Below are 19102 nucleotides of genomic sequence, written 5' to 3' on the forward strand. Positions count from 1 at the left end.
GTGAACAGCCTCAGAATACTTGCTCTGTTTACTGCTGATGGTGTCATGAAAAAGCCTCAGAGCCGAGTTAGCATTAGCATCTGGTGCTATGTACACAGCAGTTAGCAGTATGGCGTTGAATTCACAGGGGAGGTATATGGGTCTGCATTTAATTGTCATAAACTCCACATCTAGACAGCAGTATCTGGTGGAATTCGTAAACCAGCTATTGTTCCCATAAATGCACAGACCCCCTTCCTCTTTTCTTATCGGAGCTCTCTGTCCTGTCTTGCCGGTGTGCTGTGTAGCCTGCTATCTCGATAGCCGTGTCCGGTATGAGTGGATTGTTTGCCAGTATGGCTAAGTGGTTCTGTTAACATGCATCAGACATTGAGTGGATTTTGCACAGTCTCTGGCATTTGAGGATCCAAAAGTGTGCCATGCTATCAAAGGCCTTTTTGTTTTTAATTTGATATTGATTAGAGATATGGACATGGCAAATAAAGGGTGTTAGGCATCCAAAAGACTTCAACGTCCTGGCCAGGCCTCCTCTGTCTGCCTGGAAAAGGCCTCACTCCAATGACCAGCCTCAGACACAAAAGGTATTTTAGCATCTAAAACAAACTTAAACATTTCTAAAATATACCAAAAAGGAGGAGGGTAACCGTAAACCTCAGCTTGTGTACAGAAGGACAATGAAGAATCTTTATAAATCAAGGATTTAATATTAAAATAGAAAAAAAACACAATCCAATGAATGAAAATGGGTAAAATGGTTTGCCCAAACACAGTCCTGAATCAAAAGCAAGAGATCAAAAGATAAACAGCTCCTATCCAATCCAGACTCAGTAATACTCAAAGAGTCCATCCAACTAAAAAGGAATGCTTGACTGCTGGATCCTGCCTCTGGCTCTAGACATCATCAAAAGCTACAATTCAACTCTTATATGTGGGCTAAGACTTTACACAATCTCTCTCCTTCCATGTAGGCTGAGCAGGATCTTCATTTTTTTTTCTTATATCCTCTCCTTTGTTATTTCCCCATGTGAAATCTGGTATGTTGCTTAAGACTAAACATAAGTGAAAATTGTTTCAAGTCATGGGAATTTCTTTGAGCCTCTGAAGATTATGGTTTTCTAAAACGGTTTGTCACTTTCAGAACAGCAGTGGGACTTCTCTCTGTGTGAATTTTTGCATGTTTCTTTAGACCTGTGAGTCGTGTGAATTGTTTGCCACATTCAGAACAGCTGTACTGCTTCTCTCCCGTGTGAATTTTTCGGTGTCTCTTAAGATTGGTGATGCGCGAGAATTTTCTACCACATTCAGAACAGCAAAATGGCTTCTCTCCAGTATGAAGTAATTTATGGCTCTGAAGAGAGCTCCTGTCGGAGAACTGTTTGCCACAATCAGAACAGCAATATGGCTTCTCTCCCGTGTGAACTCTTGTGTGGCTTTGAAGATTCCTCTTGTCACTGAATTGTTTGCCGCATTCTGAGCAGCAGTATGGCTTTTCTCCAGTGTGTGTTCTTATATGGTACTTAAGACTGCTAGTCCTTGAGAATTGTTTGCCACATTCCAAACAACAAAATGGCTTCTCTCCAGTGTGAATCTTAGTATGCCTCTGAAGAGTACTTTTCTGACAAAACTGTTTGTCACATTCAGAACAGCAATATGGTTTCTCTTCCATATACATTTTTTTGTGCTTCAAAAGGCTGTATCTTCGTGAAAACAGTCTCCCACATTCTGAACAGCAATATGGCTTCTCTCCAGTGTGAATTTTTATGTGGCTTTGAAGATTACAGCTCTTAAAGAATTGTTTCCCACATTCTGAACAGTGATATGGCTTCTTTTCCATGTGAATGTTTTTGTGGCTCAATAGACTGCTCCTTTTCAAAAACTGTTTCCCACATTCACAACAGCAATACGGCTTCTCTGCTGTGTGTATTTTTGTGTGTCTTTGCAGATTGTTGATTTGCGAGAATTGTTTGCCACATTCTGAACAGGAATATGGCTTTTCTCCAGTGTGAGTTCTTATGTGCCGGTTAAGACTGTTAGTGTTTAAGAATTGTTTGCCACATTTCAAACAGGAATATGGCTTCTCAGTAGTGTGGATTCTAGTGTGCTTCTGAAGACTATTCTTGTCACAAAACTGTTTCCCACATTCAGAACAGCAATATGGCTTCTCACCTGTATGAATTTTTTGGTGCTTTAAAAGACTCTGTCTTTGTGAAAACTGTCTATCACAATCAGAACAGCAATGCGGCTTCTCTCCCGTATGAACTTTTTTGTGGCTGAAAAGAGTGACTTTTTGTGAAAACTGTTTCCCACATTCAGAACAGCAATACGGCTTCTCTCCCGTGTGAATTTTTCTGTGTCTCTGAAGATTGGTGATCAGAGAGAAACGTTTGCCACATGTAAGACAGCAAAATGGCTTCTCTCTAGTGTGAACTCTAATGTGATTCTGAAGATTCTGACTATGAAAGAATCGTTTGCCACATTCTGAGCAGCAGTGAAATGTGTCTCCTAAATGAAGTTTAAAAGGAAAAAGAAAACATTATTTTCAATCTGCTCTCTTAGTACTTAAATTAAGTCACAATTTAATAAACTTGAATTTTGGAACAAAATAAGCAATCGTAAAGACACTCAGCATAGTTATCCATTCATCCATTTTCCAACCCGCTGAATCCGAACACAGGGTCACGGGAGTCTGCTAGAGCCAATCCCAGCCAATACAGGACACAAGGTAGGGAACCAATCCCGGGCAGGGCACCAACCCACCGCAGGACACACACACACCCAGACACCATGCACATACTAGGGACAATTTAGAATCGCCAATCAGCATAGTTAACTACTACACATATCATGTCTGATAGGCATAACTGACAAGATGATTGAATTGAGTAAATACAGCAGGAAAAATATTTTTCTGCGTGCCTTAATTTCAAACTGCAAAGCATGAAAATGTGAATATTCTGAAGAGGGGATTCTTTTCTATACCCCACTGTATGTGCATTATTCATCCCTTCGCTCTTGTTACTGTGGGGGACCCCTTAACCGAGCTGCGCTATCACTTAAACTGACCAAGAGATGCCATTGGTCTCAGCTTCTCTTGGACCTGAGGCTGCCACTTCCACCTCTATTTCTCTCTACGTCAGTTTTTTGCTTCTAGTGAAGCAGCACCTGCACTCACATACGGGGCGCATGGTACCAACATTCAGATTTTACAACGCTTGCTAGCCAGGTCTTCCTTGAGCTTTGCTGAACTTTCGTCCTTCTACTTCAAAGGTCATTATCCTGTGTCTCTTCCCTGTCCAGGACACCTCTTCTTTTTCACTTGTCCATCTACACTATTAGTCAGTGCCACTCTTTGTGTAAAGCGCCCATTGTTTCAGCTGGCGACCTTCATTGGCATAAACCGGAAAGGCTCAAACAGCCACCTCTGTGCTGTGCCAAGCATATATGTGGTGAGTCCACATATCCTACTCTCACATTTTTTAAAATGGTATAATATCAGCTTTTCGTTAAGAATATGGCTACATTAGAGGCTTGGCAGAGCATCACCAGCATCACCTGCTGGTGTTTATGAATCACAGACTTCAAGCAGTCATTGCATGCGAGGGATATGCAACAAAGTCCTAAATATGATAACGGCTTTAATAGACCTGCCAGTGCTGTGTCCAAACATTATGGTGCCCTAAAATGGGGGGACCATGAAGAAAAAGTGTCTGCAAATCCCCTTAAATGAAAGTCTGGAATGTGCGCTTTAATCACGATGTCTAAATTGTCTGATTTATAATTTTAAACTGTGGAGCAGATGGGGGAAATAAAAAAAAAGGGTCTTTGTCCTGAACATCATGGGGGTCACTGTAGAGACAAGGAGATTCACTCGAAAGAGGCCCCAGATATTCTTTAACAACTCTCGCCAGGACAAAGCAATCTGAACGAAACAACATGCAATGTGCTCCTCAGCATATAGAGCTTCAAACAAGCCGGGATGCCCCTGCGTCGGAGCGATGAGGTAGGCGCCGCACAGCAATTTGCAACTTCTGGGTGCATACCACCCTACCCCTTCACTCCGTCACTTCATCAGGATAGTGGTGTGCAGTATTAAGCAGTGCATCTTCATGGTATGAACTTATTGGGGGGCAGCATGGTGGCGCAGTGGTAGAGTAAGGAGACCCGGGTTCACTTCCTGGGTCCTCCCTGAATGGAGTTTGCATGTTCTCCCTGTGTCTGCATGGGTTTCCTCTTCCCACAGTCCAAAGACATGCAGGTTAGGTGATCCATGCAGGTTTTGGCGATCCTAAATTGTCCCTAGTGTGTGGTGTGTGTGTGCCCTGCTGCCCAGGGATTTGTTCCTACCTTGTGCCCTGTGCTGACTGGGATTGGTTCCAGCAGACCCCCCGTGACCCTGTGTTAGGCTATAGTGGGTTGGAAAGTGACTGACTAACTGACCTATTGGGTCAGCAATTCGTTTAAGCAATGTCAGAATCAACTGGATGATCGTGAGTTAACAAAAGGTTAGTTCCAGCAAGATGGAGCAACGTGTCACATATCGGCAAGGAGCGTGGCAGACATTGAGTCCTTCTTCAGCAACAGGGTCATTTCAAAGGGGGCTTTGGCCACCATGGTTGCCGGATCGGACACCTTCAAAGGAACAGTGTATCGGAAAAGGCCTCACACGGTGGAAAATTTGAAGGAAAACATCCAATGTGAAATTGCTGCTATCCCCCCCAAACCACTCCAGAAACACTTGCCAATACGTTCAGGAACATGGAGCACTGCGTCGAAAGGTGGCTGGCAGAAAACAGAAACCACTTCCAGCATTGCATGTAATTTAATCGATTACACCTACGTTAAGGTATAGAGCAGATTTCATTTGGTTCAGATTGCTTCATCCTAATGGGAGTTACAACAGAATAATTTTCGGGGCCTCTTTCGAGTGAATCTCCTGTATAATGTAAACTTATGTAGGCTTACCGATGAATGGAGGGTTCATGCATGGGGGCTGGGGGAATGAAGAAACCGTAGGACGGGTGTGAGGGGTCTGTTGTTTGCTTTTTGAATTATTCTGGTACCGGCCAAGAGCCGAGTTTGATAACGAAGTTTACATTTTTTTATACCGATCCAACACTAACCTACTCAGGGCTCAGCTAATTTTCTTTTTTCTATATTCAATGATTTCATTTCAATCCAATCAGTTACAGCATTTCTTGCAGTGTTTTGCTTTTACTTTGCTTTGCTACGCTGAAGATCGGACCACTTTGACAGGAGGAATTAATGGGAATTTCCAAGGGTTCACCGAGTTTGTCTTGCAACTGTACTTTTGTATAGCCCAAGGACAGGAGGACAACAGTCGCACAAAGAAAGAAAAGCAAACTGCAAACCCTTAGAACATTGACATGCAGGAACTACCAAGCCATGTTAAGTATTAAAAAAACATCAATTTCACTCCATTTCTAAGTTTTTCAAAAAAGATCTCACCAGTGAGGCCCATGACCCTCAACTTTGCACAATTTTATACTTACTTCCTCCATACTTCTTTGTAGATGGTGGCTGATGTTCCCGAGTTCTAACAGCTGACGTTTCCTCAGCCGTCTTTGCGTCTGGCTGTGATGATTCAGACTTCACATGGATAGAAGGCTGCAGAGATGCCCTGATTTGAGAAGAGACAAACCCGCTCACCACTCCATCCTGACAGCCACAATGAAGGTCATCTTCCTCGACCCCCTCCACACTTTTACGTTTGTGTGTCTCAAAGCTGACAGACTCCTCTTCTTTAATGCCCACCGACCCCTGTTCACAGTCCTCATCCTTAATGCAGAGACTCTCCTGTGTAGGGTGGACAGGCTCCCGTTCACACTCCTCTTCCTTAATACTTATGGGTCTTTGCTCCATGATATTCGTGTCAGCCTCACGTCTTTCACGTCCCTCTTGGTATTACGGTAAGCAGCAGCTTTTCTCTCTGAGGAAAGAACAGGATGTTATTCGGTCAAAGCTGCACTATTCAGATACTAAAGACATTTCAAGTTCATTTTCCTACACCTCTTATGTCTAATCAGACAGCACGTTGATTGTAACTAACCCTGGACACGCTGGAAGCTGTTGCGGAGAACAGGATGGTGGCAAAACTGGATGCCATCATGAAAAATGCCTACTAGGTGGCGCTCTCTCATTTGGAGCACTTATGAGCCACAGGCTCATTCCACCACAGTGTGCTAAGAAGCATCTCTGGGGGTCTTTACTGCCCACTGCTTCAGTGACAAATTCAGTGCAAATTATTTGCTAAATAAATACATAAATTAAAATAAACATATTTATTTACCGATTGATTGGCTGTCTTATCTATCCTGCGAGTCTGTATCCTTGCTTTTTATGATTCTGCTGCTGTACGCGCTTGAATTTCCCCACAGGATTAATAAAGTTGATCTTAACTCACAGCTCTTCACATCAAATTATCAGATGGAAGACAAACTGTGGAGTGGAGTGAGGGTCCAAAAAACTGAAAGAAGACCACCACTTTGTGCAGTTGTGGGTCAGCAGATTTCACTACTTGGATTAAACATACAGTGCTTTTGGGGGTCCCTGTATTGTGTAATCAGTTACGTCGAGGGAGGTTTAAACAAGCAGGGTCTCAGGACTGAGTTAAAGAAAGACAGGCATAACAGGAAGGCGTGCGTCACATTGGCGCAGTGATAGCGCTGCTGCCTCACAGTAAGGGGTTGCTTCCCGGGTCCTCCCAGCATGAAGTTTGCATGTTCTCCCCGTATCTGCGTGGGTTTCCTCCCACAGTCCAAAGGCATGCAGGTTAGGTGCACTGGTGATTCTAAATTGTCCCATGTGTGTGCTTGGTGTGTGTGTGTGTGTGTGTGCCCTGCGGTGGGCCGGGGTTTGTTTCCTGCCTGCTGGGATTGGCTCCAGCAGACCCCCGTGACCCTGTGTTAGGATATAGCGGGTTGGATAATGACTGACTGACTGACTGACGCCTAACAGGAAGGGGTGATGAAAAAGGAACGTAACCTGCTGAAAGTGCGAAGGTGAGTAGGGTGTGATCAACAGGGGGAACCAGAGAGCCCCAAAAACGACTACACAGACAAGTCCTGGGTTCAAAACAAGGGGATTTATGACAAAGAAAAAATTCAATGTATTTGTTTCTTCTGTACTCTGCACCGCACAAGGCGAGTGTCAACCGGTCTGTGACTCACCTGGACAAGGCCTTTTATTGAAGACCCTGAAGAACTTCCAGTGTCCCGAAACTGTGGCACAGAAGCACAAAGTAGAACTCTCTAGTCCAGGGGTCCCAAACTCCAGTCCTGAGGGGCCTTCATGGCTGCAGGTTTTCATTCTAACCCTTTTCTTAATTAGTGACCAGATTTTGCTGCCAATTAACTCTTTGCCTTAATTATAATTAAAGCACAACTTAAGATGCAGGCCCCTTAATTAGCAACCAAACAATATTAAGACACAAAATGAACCAAACAACAACCTGCGTCCATCACACAATAACTGAAAATGAAGAAAGGTGAAGGCCTCAGTAATGCTGATCTGCTCAGCTCCTCCACAACACATTGTGACAGCCAGCGCTCCTAAAAAAAAGAAAATCAACAGTTTTGGAAATGTCTGCCATGGCAGAATGAGCGTCATGGAATTAACTAACGAGTTTAATTAGCAACGAGAATCGGATTCAAATTAAGAAACTGAAGTAGGTTGGAGTTTGAGGCCCCAACTTAGCGGGTCATCTGTTGGCTCACTTCACATCAAATTTATGTTTAGGTGCCGTTTAAGGAAAAAAGAATCAATTCATCGGTTAGAGTCTTGAGAAAAGTCAATTAAAATAAAAAGAAAAAGTTAATTAGCAGCAAAAACTGGTCATGAATGACACCTTGCAGCCACAGTAGCTCTCCAGGGGCCACATGTATAACGCCGTGCGTAGAACTCACACTATAACATGGCGTAAGCACAAAAGTGGGAATGTGCGTACGCACAGAAAAATCCAGATGCAGGAATCTGTACGTACGCAAACTTTCACATTCTTCCACTACATAAATCCCGATCAGCGTGAAAAGTAACGCACGTGCACGCGCCTTCTGTCCCGCCCCAACTCCTCTCAGAATTACGCCTCTTTCAATATGCAAATCAATATAAATAGCCTTCTGAGAAAAGACAATGGGAAAAGCACAGGGGAAAATATAAGAATTTCAGCGAATACCAAGTGGAGGCAAAGGAAAAACGTACTATTTGTTGGTGTAAACAGTGATATAATCAACAAAAGGAAGTTGATCGAGTGACAGAGTGTCAGAGAAACTCGAAAGATCAAGTTCACAAAGTCACACAGTACCCGAAATAAAAAAGAAATCACATATCAAAGTCGCCATGAAAAGGCGAGTCATAGCCCACCGTCTGAGTGTCATATGAAAGCTTATTAGGGTACAGACAAAAAAAAAATAGGCACACAGTGGGGAAAAAAGCACGAAATGTCAACTTTAATCTTGAAATTTCCACTTTAATCACGTAGTTTATTTTGCCATTAAAGTAGAACATCATAAACTTCATCTTAAAATCGTTTACTAGTTTCTCAAATCCCATTGTAACTAAAGTAGGACGTTAAATGCTTTGTTCTGTATTTGATCTTCTATGTGCTCTGTGTGTGAATCACTACCTGCTTCTTAAACGGGTTTTCTCTTTCTCCGACAGGACACAGAATCCATTACATTCATGATATTACAGCTCTCTGAATAATTAAAATACTGAGATGTATACGCGATATCTTTTTCATGATGATAGGAATGAAAGCATGTTATTAAATATGGGAACACGGTGGCGCAGTGCTTGTTCATGTCTCACGCAAGAGGCTTGCTGCGCCATGTGCGACCTTCAATAACATAATTTATCACAGCAGTACTGTCTCTTTCAAACGTACTAACCACCAATTCCTGTCCTTACTTTCCTTTCTCCAAATACCCAATCACCACACAATCAGCTCTGTAATAGACGTGAAGCCATCTGTAAGCTTAGAACGCCGATTCTTCAAAACTTTTAAGGAACATTGAAATATCTTCGTAGTACATGTTTAATTATTATATCTGTCTATCTTTCCAGTGTCGCGTCAGCACCAGCAAGAATACAATGCAATGCAGGAACAATCCCTGAACTAGCTAGCGCTGCGGCGCCGTGTCCTCACATGTTTAATTATTAACAATACAGATTATTTAAATGAAGTTAAACTTTTATCTGTATAATATAATCAACATATTTTGCTGCATTTCATCTTAAAAATGAGATCGTCATCATATGTAAATACGTGCTTTATAAAGTGGCGCAGGTTGTGCAATATTATAACTGTATCCCAAGTTTACAGTGAGGTAATTGTACTTATAAGTAAACAGTTCTACAAGGAGCACTTGATGGACTGATTGAGTGCGTTTAGAGTTCTTGGGATGAAACCTTTTCTAAACCGCGAAGTCCGTACTGGGAAGTCTCTAAAGTGTTTTGCCGTGGCTGAGGCAGCGTCTGCTTCATGCTGTGTACCGATAATTCTCTTTCCGATCAGCTGCTGCTGTGATTCCCCACTCAGATACAGTGATATAAATACTCCGAGTGGTGCAGTGAGAGTAATATGGAAAAAGATGATCTGCTGTGGCAACACCTAACGGGAGCAGCTGAAAGAAGAAGAAGATGCAGTGAGAGTAACAACGCTAAAGCAGTTATGGTATTTGGAATACTATGGCTATTCCCTGGACCATTATATTGCTGCAGGTTAATTACAATCAGATGCATTACACTAATAAACAATATGCAGTTAGTTTCAGTGTATTTATAAAGCCGCATCAGGAATGTGGGTCTAAGAAAGAAAGGATGACCACGCAGGAACAGTAGCACTGCTTTGACGCTGGGTGCCGCCAGTCTGCAAAACCAAGCGGAGAAATTGCGTACACCAGGGTATGAGGTACCATGGAAATGTGTGTGGCTTTACACCAAGTTTAGGTTTTATACATCGCGATTTGAGCGTGGAAACGTTCATACGCAACATTTCTGTGCGTACGCACCGTTTACACATGAGGCCCCAGGACCGGAGTTGGAGACCCCCTGCTCTAGTCTGTTCTGCAACCCCCGACAGGCCTGCCCCAAGGAGTTATAATTCCCATGATGCCCTGTGGGTATAGCCCTAGAACTGCCACCTAGTTTAATTTAAAATTTTCTTTATCAGTATGCTGCTGCTGGAGTATGTGAATTTCCCCTTGGGATTAATAAAGTATCCATCTATCTATCTAGTTTATGGTGGGTGGGGGACAATGACCTGGACATATTGCCATCCCAGTCAGGTAAGGAATCCAAATCCACTCTGGCAGGGACAGTCGCTCCTCACAAGGTGAAACACTGGGTTTGCGAGTTTAGGCTGACGTGTGTGAACGTTGAAGCCAACCTTTAGTTTTTAACTTTGTCTGACCTAAAGACCTTTGTCTGGTAAATGAATAACAGCAATCATGAGATGTCCATCCAGTCACCCTTTAGCCTGCTGAGCCAGTCCTAATGTTGATTATGGTGACCTTGTTAGAATTTTAAAAAGTGCTTCATGCCGTTCAACATGTAAAGAGCTCATGGAGGTGACTGGAGCTCCTGTGACATCCTGCATATTGCACCACCGTGACAAGGACAGACATGAATGGCGTTTACAAGTACAAAAGCCACAAGTAAGGCCGTTGGATTAGCGTCATGTATCAGTTGTCATGATGCGCTGGCGTCACGGGGTTATTGTGAGAAGAGCAAGTAATGGGAAGCATCTGTTTGACAGCAAAAACACATTTCTTTTTTGAAATTATTGTAAATAAATTTAGGCAACAAGGAGTTAAGTCTTCAATGTGCCTCAAGAAAGATTTAAGATATGAAGAGGTAGGGGTAGTGACTGTGAAAGTGATGGGGAATGAGAACGGCGCCCATATGCATCCGCTGTGCTGCCGAGAGTTAATTCTACAATAAAATAAAATAAAAATAAAAAGAGGAATAACCTTGGAGGGCAATCATCACCCCGAAAGCGGATAATAGACGTCATGTAGTAGATGTGTACCAAATTTCAGGTCGATGGGTCAAACAGTTTGCGAGCTACCGGTAATTTAAAATCCTTGACAGACAAACGAAGAGCCACGGTAGCGTATTATTGAAGACCAGTAACGGCGCACTGCACGTTACACTTGACTTGAGTATTCCTAGTTTTCATCCTCTTTCTCTGTTTAGCATTCGTTTGCTCAGAGGTTGATGTGCTTGCTGCTTCCTGAGCAGCTCTTCTTTACTCCACCCTAGCAGCCAGCTGCTTCTCTTCTCTCGTTGTCATCTTTTCGCGTTAAAACTGATTAAGTTAGTTTTTGTATTGCAATTACTTAGTACTTTTTCTTAATTTTTCACTTAAGCTGGCACTGAAGTCTTCAATCTGCCTCAAGAATGATTTAAGATATGAAGAGGTAGGGGAAGTGACGGCGAAGGTGCTAGGGAATGAGAACGATTCACGTACGCATGAGCCACACGGCTGCCTTGCTGCGCTCTGCTGAGAGTTGATTCTATAATAAAATCAAATTAAAAAAAAAGAGTAATAAAAATCATCACCCCGAAAGCGGGTAGTAGACATCACGTAGTATATGTGTACCAAATTTCAGGTCAATCGGTGAAGCGGATTGCGAGCTACAGGTGATTTAAAATCCTGGACAGACAAACGAACAGCCACGGTAGCGGATTATAGAAGAAGATTTAGCACTTGACAGACCCACTAGCATGCGTGTCTGTGTGTGGCACACAAGTAAAAGAAACAGAAGAAAAGGACTGGGCTTTGGTGCTTTAAACTGTGCTGTTACAGGTGGGAAACGGGGGAAGGCGTTTACCACGAGAGACTAAAGTGTGTTGCGTGCTGCAGTTGTGTGTCTGGTTTTGGGGTGGCTGGAGCGCCGCTGGTTTCCGCAGATGGCAGACATCAGGAAGAGTGGAATTCGCCCTCATCGATTTTAACAGAAAGCATCATAGGAGTTTCACGAATCAAACCCTTAATTTTTGTGCACTTCTTGAGGCCAATAAGTGACTTACATGGCTGCTCACTACAACTAGATTGGGGTTTACCATCACTGTCATGGAGCCTGATGCCTCCCACGAGTAATGACTTCTGCACTTTAGTGACCTGACGGCAGCCTGCATGTAACCGAGCTGTTCAGCACAGGGGAAGGGCTTCACAAGAATACAAACCACTGTGTATTTATGAAGATTTCCAACCTCAATCAAAAAGAACTAAAACACTGCAATGGAGTAACAAGATCTGTACTTTAGTGAAACGATGACAGCCTGCAGTTCAAAGATAAATTTGTTACTTTTCGAGTTGAAGTTACGCCTTTACATTTATTTATTTGGCTGACGCTTTTATCCAAGGCAACTTACAACTGGTGACATTTCTTTGGGTTTTCCCAGGCAGGTGAAGTGACTTGCTCAGGGTCACACCGTGGTGTCAGTAGTGGGATTTGAACCCACAGCCTCAGGGTTTGAAGTCCAAAGCTTTCACCACACTGCCTGCTAGAGTCAAGTTTTGACCAGTTTGCCACATGAAATGGTGCTTTACAGTGCAGCACATTTTATAAATTTTAATATATTAACTACCCTGTCTGGAATATGATTTCTGGGTTCAACAAAAACACTGGGCTATTCAATGAGGCAGGACCCCCACACCATAAACTGTAGTCAAAGGACTTCATAATAAAATCCGTTTCTGAACATTTTCCACATCAAGTCAAAGAGAACTAAAATATAGACACTTGTGTAGTAAGGCACCCAGCAAACCAGCACCATTGTGTAGTTTTGATTATTTAATGTAATGTTCTTTGACCCTTTAATCCAGTTTTTTTTATTTATATAACCTGTTTGTATAGCGCTGCTGCCTCGTAATTAGGAGACCTGGGTTCGCTTCCCATGTCCTCCCTGTGTTGGAGTTTGCATGTTCTCCCCGTGTCTGCGTGGGTTTCCTCCCACAGTGCAAAGACATACAGGTTAGGTGCATTGGCGATCCTAAATTGTCCCTAGTGTGTGCTTGGTGTGGGTGTGTGCCATGTGGTGGGCTGGCACCCTGCCTGGGGTTTGTTCCTGCTTTGTGATGGCTGGGATTGGCTCCAGCAGACCCCTGTGACCCTGTGTTAGGACATAGCAGTTTGGACAAGGCTGTTTGTATCCACAGCCATTTGGACCCCGCAGTTTGAGCAGTCACAGAAGGTCACGTATAACAGAGGAGTTGTGCGTCTGCTAAAGGTTTACAAATAAAACTGCCTGGAAAAAATCGCTTAGTGGTGGAGGATGGCAGCGACGTGATACGGAACTTAAAAAAAAAATAAAATGGAAGACTTTGTTTTTAAATTTATACAACAGGACTTCAACTTTATTTACAACAAGATTTCACCTTGTGGAAGTAAACATGGCAGACAAACTCACGACGTCTTTGATACTTTTATAATTAGCGCAATAATAATCTCCCCTTAAACCACAGCTCCTCTCAGTGTTGTGACCTTGGGGTGGTGGAGGCCCAGTGTGCCTTGGTCATCCGTTTCACTCCACCAACTGAAATTTCTGTGCTCCTCTTTGACCAGTGTGCCATGGGAAATCCTAAGGGGAGGAGCCACACAAAGAACAGCCCATTACTGAACCTCATGAACATTCAGATTGAATCAAAGACTACTTGGCACAAAAGAGGAAAGCTGGGCCTGGGTGTGGGTGGAGTACATGGAGGTGACCCACACAGCCTGGCTGGGTTCAGCACAATAGCAGCCATGGTACGGTAATGAGCCTCCACCTCTCCACCATGGTGCAGTACAAAACCAGCACAAGCAGAAGTCACTGTGATGTGGGAAGTAACCCAGAGTGCCAGGGCAGGGCAGGAAACCGATAAAGGCCATCATAGGGTCACTCAATCTTGTGCCTACGACTACACTGAGCCAAGTTGGATTTGTCAGTCCAATACACTTGTGCATCTTTAATATTAATGCTTTACATTTATATATTGCTTTTCTCACTACTCAAAGCACTTTTACATTGTGAGTGAAGAGCCACTTCAACCACCACTAATATGCAGCATCCACCTGAAGGATGGGACAGCAGCCATTTTTGTGCCAGTACTCTCACTACACATTAGCTGTTAGGTGGTGAAGTGGTGAGAGAGAGAGCCATTTAAAAAGGGGGAATAATTTGGGGGCCATGGTGAGCACTTTAGTCTGGACATTGGGATACATCCTGCATGTTATGAAGGGATCTTGTGTGCCTCCGTGCCATCCGTGTAGCTCCACTAACTAAATATTTGTGCTCCTCTTTTGACCAGTGTGCCATGGGAAATCCTAAAGGGAAGAACCGCCTATTTATGACCACGGAGGGTCAGGCCCTCGGTTTGACATCTCATCTTAAGAGTGTGTGGTGAAGGAAAAGGAATAATAAAAAAAGCTCACAGGGCACACATGCACACTCCACACACAGAGGCTCAGATTCAGTCTACTGGAGGTGTGAGGTTGTAACGCTGACCTCAAATCTCCATTCACTTCTCCAATACTCATTAACAGCACTGAAACATAAAGAGTTTTCCACATTTGACATTGACTAACTGCAGTAGGTTGGCACCCTGCCCGGGATTGGTTCCTGCCTTGTGCCCTGTGTTGGCTGGGATTGGCTCCAGCAGACCCCCGTGACCCTGTGTTCAGATTCAGCGGGTTGGAAAATGGATGGATGGATGGACATTGACTAAAGGAATACAAAAATAAATAAAACGTTCCACTCAAGCAATGCATGTCAAGGTGTGCTGTTGAAATTTGATTAAGCGCGTTTCAGAATGTTTGACAGTGAAACTGTATAAATCCACACATGCTGATGATGATGGCCAAGCTTTATCAGTAAATATTCAGTTTACAGTTCCCGGGTGGAGTTAATAAACAGAAGTCACACGCGGCGGCACCACACTTGTCTCTCTTTCTGTTGATTTGTATTCGTTCTCATGTCTTAGCCATTTCCGACTCTCCTTCAGTATGTTGTTCTCTTTTACTAATCAGACGTGTAAAGCCTCGCTGCTCTTTTAACGGAGGGCCAGTGTTCTAACGAAACATTCTACCCATCGAAATGATCTACTTACTGATACTACGCAAGTGTAGACCAAAATTACGCAACTTTTCTCGAAGCTTACCAACTGCTTGTCGATCTGTCCTACCTAGTGTTGAAGTTTGAGGTGTTACTGTATTTCAGTAATATGTATGCTTTTCTTAGCCTTACTACATTAATGTATTTATTACAGTTTACTGCATAGGTATTTTTAACTGATGACATGGTATAACGTTATAAGTTTAATGCTACGACTTACAATAAATGAATGGGTGTAACATATACGGTGTATATACCATTCATGCCAAGTAATCTGTTGCTTTTGTTGACATAGTGTGTAATAAATAAACTGTTAACGCCACACTTTTTTCATTGAGGTCCAAAATTCACACTACAACAAAGCACTCCCCATTTCTACTGTATGGGAGAGAAGCAGTGTTCCCCTCAGAGGTTCCAGTTGACTTGCCGGTGAGTGTTTACTTACAGCTCTGTGTGTAAATTTATATTATTATGTATTATGAATAATGAATTATTTTGTCAGAAGCTGCAAATATTAGCATACTAGCAATAAAATAATTGAAAGGAAATTAAATATTGAGTGAAGATTATTTTCTTATTTTGAATAACAGCACTATGTTACACCTAACGCTACTATTGCTTTTTCAAAATACTGAAAATTAATCAAATGACTGATGTTAAAGCTTGTATACTAATGAGAACAACTGTGATTATAGGCAATGCAGAAGATTATTGGTGGAAGATGATCCCAACAAAAGCACAATTGAAATGGTAACAATATTTCAACATGTACCACCCTCAATAATATAATATCCTACTATGCTCATTTTCACTCTTCAAAATTTTGTTCTTGGGGTCTAGTAATATAACTTAACAAGTAACATATTAACTGCTTCTACACTTGCTTGGCCGCATCGGAAGAAATAGTTAATTGAATCATCATTATTATTATTACTGTTTCAATGTTCAGACTAATCGTTATGTTTTATTTTTCAGGTGCAGTGTGATATGTGCAGTCGCTGGGCACATTTTGAATGTGCAAAATACAATGGAAAAATTGAAATAGCATATGTTTGTAAAAAATGTATAGATAAATAAGTATTGTTCTTTGGTCTTTGTTGTTGGAGTGTTTTATTGTTCACAAATGTATGTAAATTAAAGCCTTTCTATTCTTCCTATGATGTGCTATTGTTTTATTTGAAATGCCCTCAAATAAAGTGCTTTACGGACCTTAAAAGTTTCACTTAATATGTTCAATAGAAAATATTACACATACTTCATTCATAATGTATGTAATACAGTTGTTGTTTATTTTGCTATACTATATTGTATATAATGTGTCAGCTTTGCAGTATATTTCAGTCCTTGGAAATGTGTTACTGATGTACCCATATGCATTATGAAGGTAGGATGTTTAGTTAGTGTTATTTACCCCATCGAGATGATCTACCCATATGCATTATAAAGGTAGGATGTTTAGTTAGTGTTATTTACCCCATCGAGATGATCTACCCATGTGTATAATAAAGGTAGGATGTTTAGTTAGTGTTATTTACCCCATCGAGATGATCTACCCATATGCATTATAAAGGTAGGATGTTTAGTTAGTGTTATTTACCCCATCGAGATGATCTACCCATATGCATTATAAAGGTAGGATGTTTGGATAAGGTAGCACCAATCGATAGATACATCTGTCGAAATAAACTACGGTAGGATACTTCGACAAAGTAGGACAAATCGTCAGAACACCGGCCGGTCACCAACGCCGCTCCGGTCTTTCAACTGAACTCCTCGAGAAGGGCGCGGCTAACGGCGTAAACGGAATGGAATAAATAGCAGGCGACGACGGTGTGTTTGGGTTATTGTTTTGCATAAATGGGATTCGATAACATGAAGTGAATCGCGGGGGCGCGCACAGGGGAATGCACTCGAGCTTAGTCCGGTGGTTTTGTTAACGGACACGAATACGTCTTGAAGCAATTGTGAGAGGAGTGAATGAAAACTCTCACATCCGTTAAGTGTCACGTTCAGACCGCGAGCACTTACTCTTTCTAAAGTCGTCCGCACTCCTGCCCGCCTCCCTCGATTGCAGCCTCTCCTTTCATGCCCTGCCCAGTGACAGGCGGTAGCGTGGACTCACAATCCGTCGCTCCTGATGACGTCTCGCGGCACTCGACGCAGGCACCGCCTACAAGATTTGCATGCGCATGCCAAGAAACGCGAATGCGTACAAGCAACAGGTTTAAAGGCGCCGTGACTCACAAAGTGCAAAGCCGTGTAACGGGGTGTTGAATATACTAAGAGACTGTATGTGTGTGTGGTTATGACTGGGGAGCTACCAGAAAATCTTTAATGGCTATCTGTATCTGTTTAATAAGGTCAGTCTTCGAGGGCGGATGTGTGGTTTATGAGTCTGCTGCATTTCAAGATTAAAATGTCAGTCAGTCAGTCATTGTCCAACATGCAATATCCTAACACAGGGTCACGGGGGTCTGCTGGAGCCAATCCTAGCCAGCACAGGGCGCAGGAACAAATCCCGCGCTGAATGCCAGCCCACCGCGGGACACACACACACACGCACTAGGGACAATTTAGGATCGCTAATGCACCTAACCTGCATGTCTTTGGACTGTGGGAGGAAACCCATGCAGACACAGGGAGAACATGCAAACTCCATTCAGGGAGGCACCGGGAAGCGAACCCAGGTGTCCTAACTGCGAGGCAGAAGCGCTACCACTGCGCCACCGTGCCACCCAGATACAAACAGGTTATATACATTAAAAAATGGATTAAAGGGTCAGAGAACATTACATTAAATAATCAAAACTACACAATGGTGCTGGTTTACCGGGTGCCTTACTATACACGTTTCTATACTTTAGTTCTTTTTGATTTGGCGTGGAAAATGTTCAGAAATGCATTTTATTATGAAGCGAACCCATGTCTCCTTAATGCGAAGCAGCAGCGCTACCACTGCGTCACAAGATTAAAATGTTTAGAGGGAATACAAGCACGGGCTCTAAGAATGTGCGAAGAGATTCTCCCCAGTTTCAGCCATATTACTTGAAAAGAGAGAATTGTCGCTACAGCTTCGCAGATTGCAATTAATGTTGAAATATTGGAAAAATGTAAGAGGGCATAGAAATAATCATTCACATGTGGCGAATGATTGTTGGGAATATCACAGAAAGTATAATTAGCTTTGGACTGGAACACCCCCTTGGTTGTTTCCATCACCAATAGTTGATCGAAATTTGTGTGATTTAATAAAAGAAAATCAATTTGTTATACCAGAATGAGGGCAGTACGGTGGTGCAGTGGGTAGCGCTGCTAAATTGTTCCTAGTGGGTGCTTGGTGTGTGTGTGTGTGTGTGCGCTCGCGCCCTGCCCGGGGTTTGTTTCCTGCCTTGCGCCCTGTGTTGGCTGGGATTGGCTCCAGCAGACCCCCGTAACCCTGTAGTTAGGATATAACGGGGTGGATAATGGATGGATGGATATACCAGAATGGAAGACTGTTAATCGATATATTAATAAGAAATTTTATGGAACGATTTCAATTTTTACAGACAGTTCTAAAGAAACTACAACAGGAAAAGTTGGAGTAGCTGCTTATGTGCCAAAATTCCAGGTTAAAATAAGTAAAAGAATTTCAAATCATCTGTCTGTATATACAGTGGAATTGGTGGCTGGCTGTCTTTCTAGGTTTGCAGTGGGTTGAAGAAATGATGCCAAACGGAGTTGTTATTCGTTCAGATTTATATGCAGGACAGGTGAGTATAAAATGGACAGACTAATTGTAGATTGGATTTGTTACTGGAAGTTAATCAGATTTTTGTTTCGCCTACAGAACCTGTGATTTTCTTATGGGTTCCTGCACATAAAAGCCTTGAACAGAATGAAAGGGTGGACGGCGCGGCTGAAGAGGCTGTAAAAGGGTCTGAGGTGGATTTAAGCAGGTAGGGTAGGCGGTGCCTGCGTCGAGTGCAGCAAGACGTCATCAGGA

General features: G+C 42.7%; 1 protein-coding gene across 1 annotated transcript; it reads right to left on the reverse strand.

The window, feature by feature from the left end:
• Positions 1–808: 808 nt before the first annotated feature.
• Positions 809–17276, reverse strand: LOC114668859 (gastrula zinc finger protein XlCGF26.1-like). Its single transcript, XM_028824852.2, has 3 exons — positions 17146–17276; positions 5511–5947; positions 809–2502 (listed from the first exon to the last, which is right to left on the reverse strand). The coding sequence occupies exons 2-3, from the start codon at positions 5878–5880 to the stop codon at positions 1106–1108; spliced, it is 1767 nt and encodes a 588-aa protein (XP_028680685.2). The 5' UTR covers positions 5881–5947; positions 17146–17276; the 3' UTR covers positions 809–1105.
• Positions 17277–19102: the final 1826 nt, after the last annotated feature.

This window comes from Erpetoichthys calabaricus, chromosome 1 (genome assembly GCF_900747795.2).
Source record: "Erpetoichthys calabaricus chromosome 1, fErpCal1.3, whole genome shotgun sequence".
NCBI lineage: Eukaryota > Metazoa > Chordata > Cladistia > Polypteriformes > Polypteridae > Erpetoichthys > Erpetoichthys calabaricus.

What these genes read in the sequence shown, in the direction of transcription:
- LOC114668859 (XM_028824852.2), bottom strand. Translation starts at nt 5,880, where the DNA reads ATGGAGCAAAGACCCATAAGTATTAAGGAAGAGGAGTGTGAACGGGAG. An exon ending in TACAAAGAAGTATGGAGGAA is followed by an intron (nt 2,503 to 5,510) that starts GTAAGTATAAAA and finishes AACTTCATTTAG; the next exon opens with GAGACACATTTCACTGCTGC.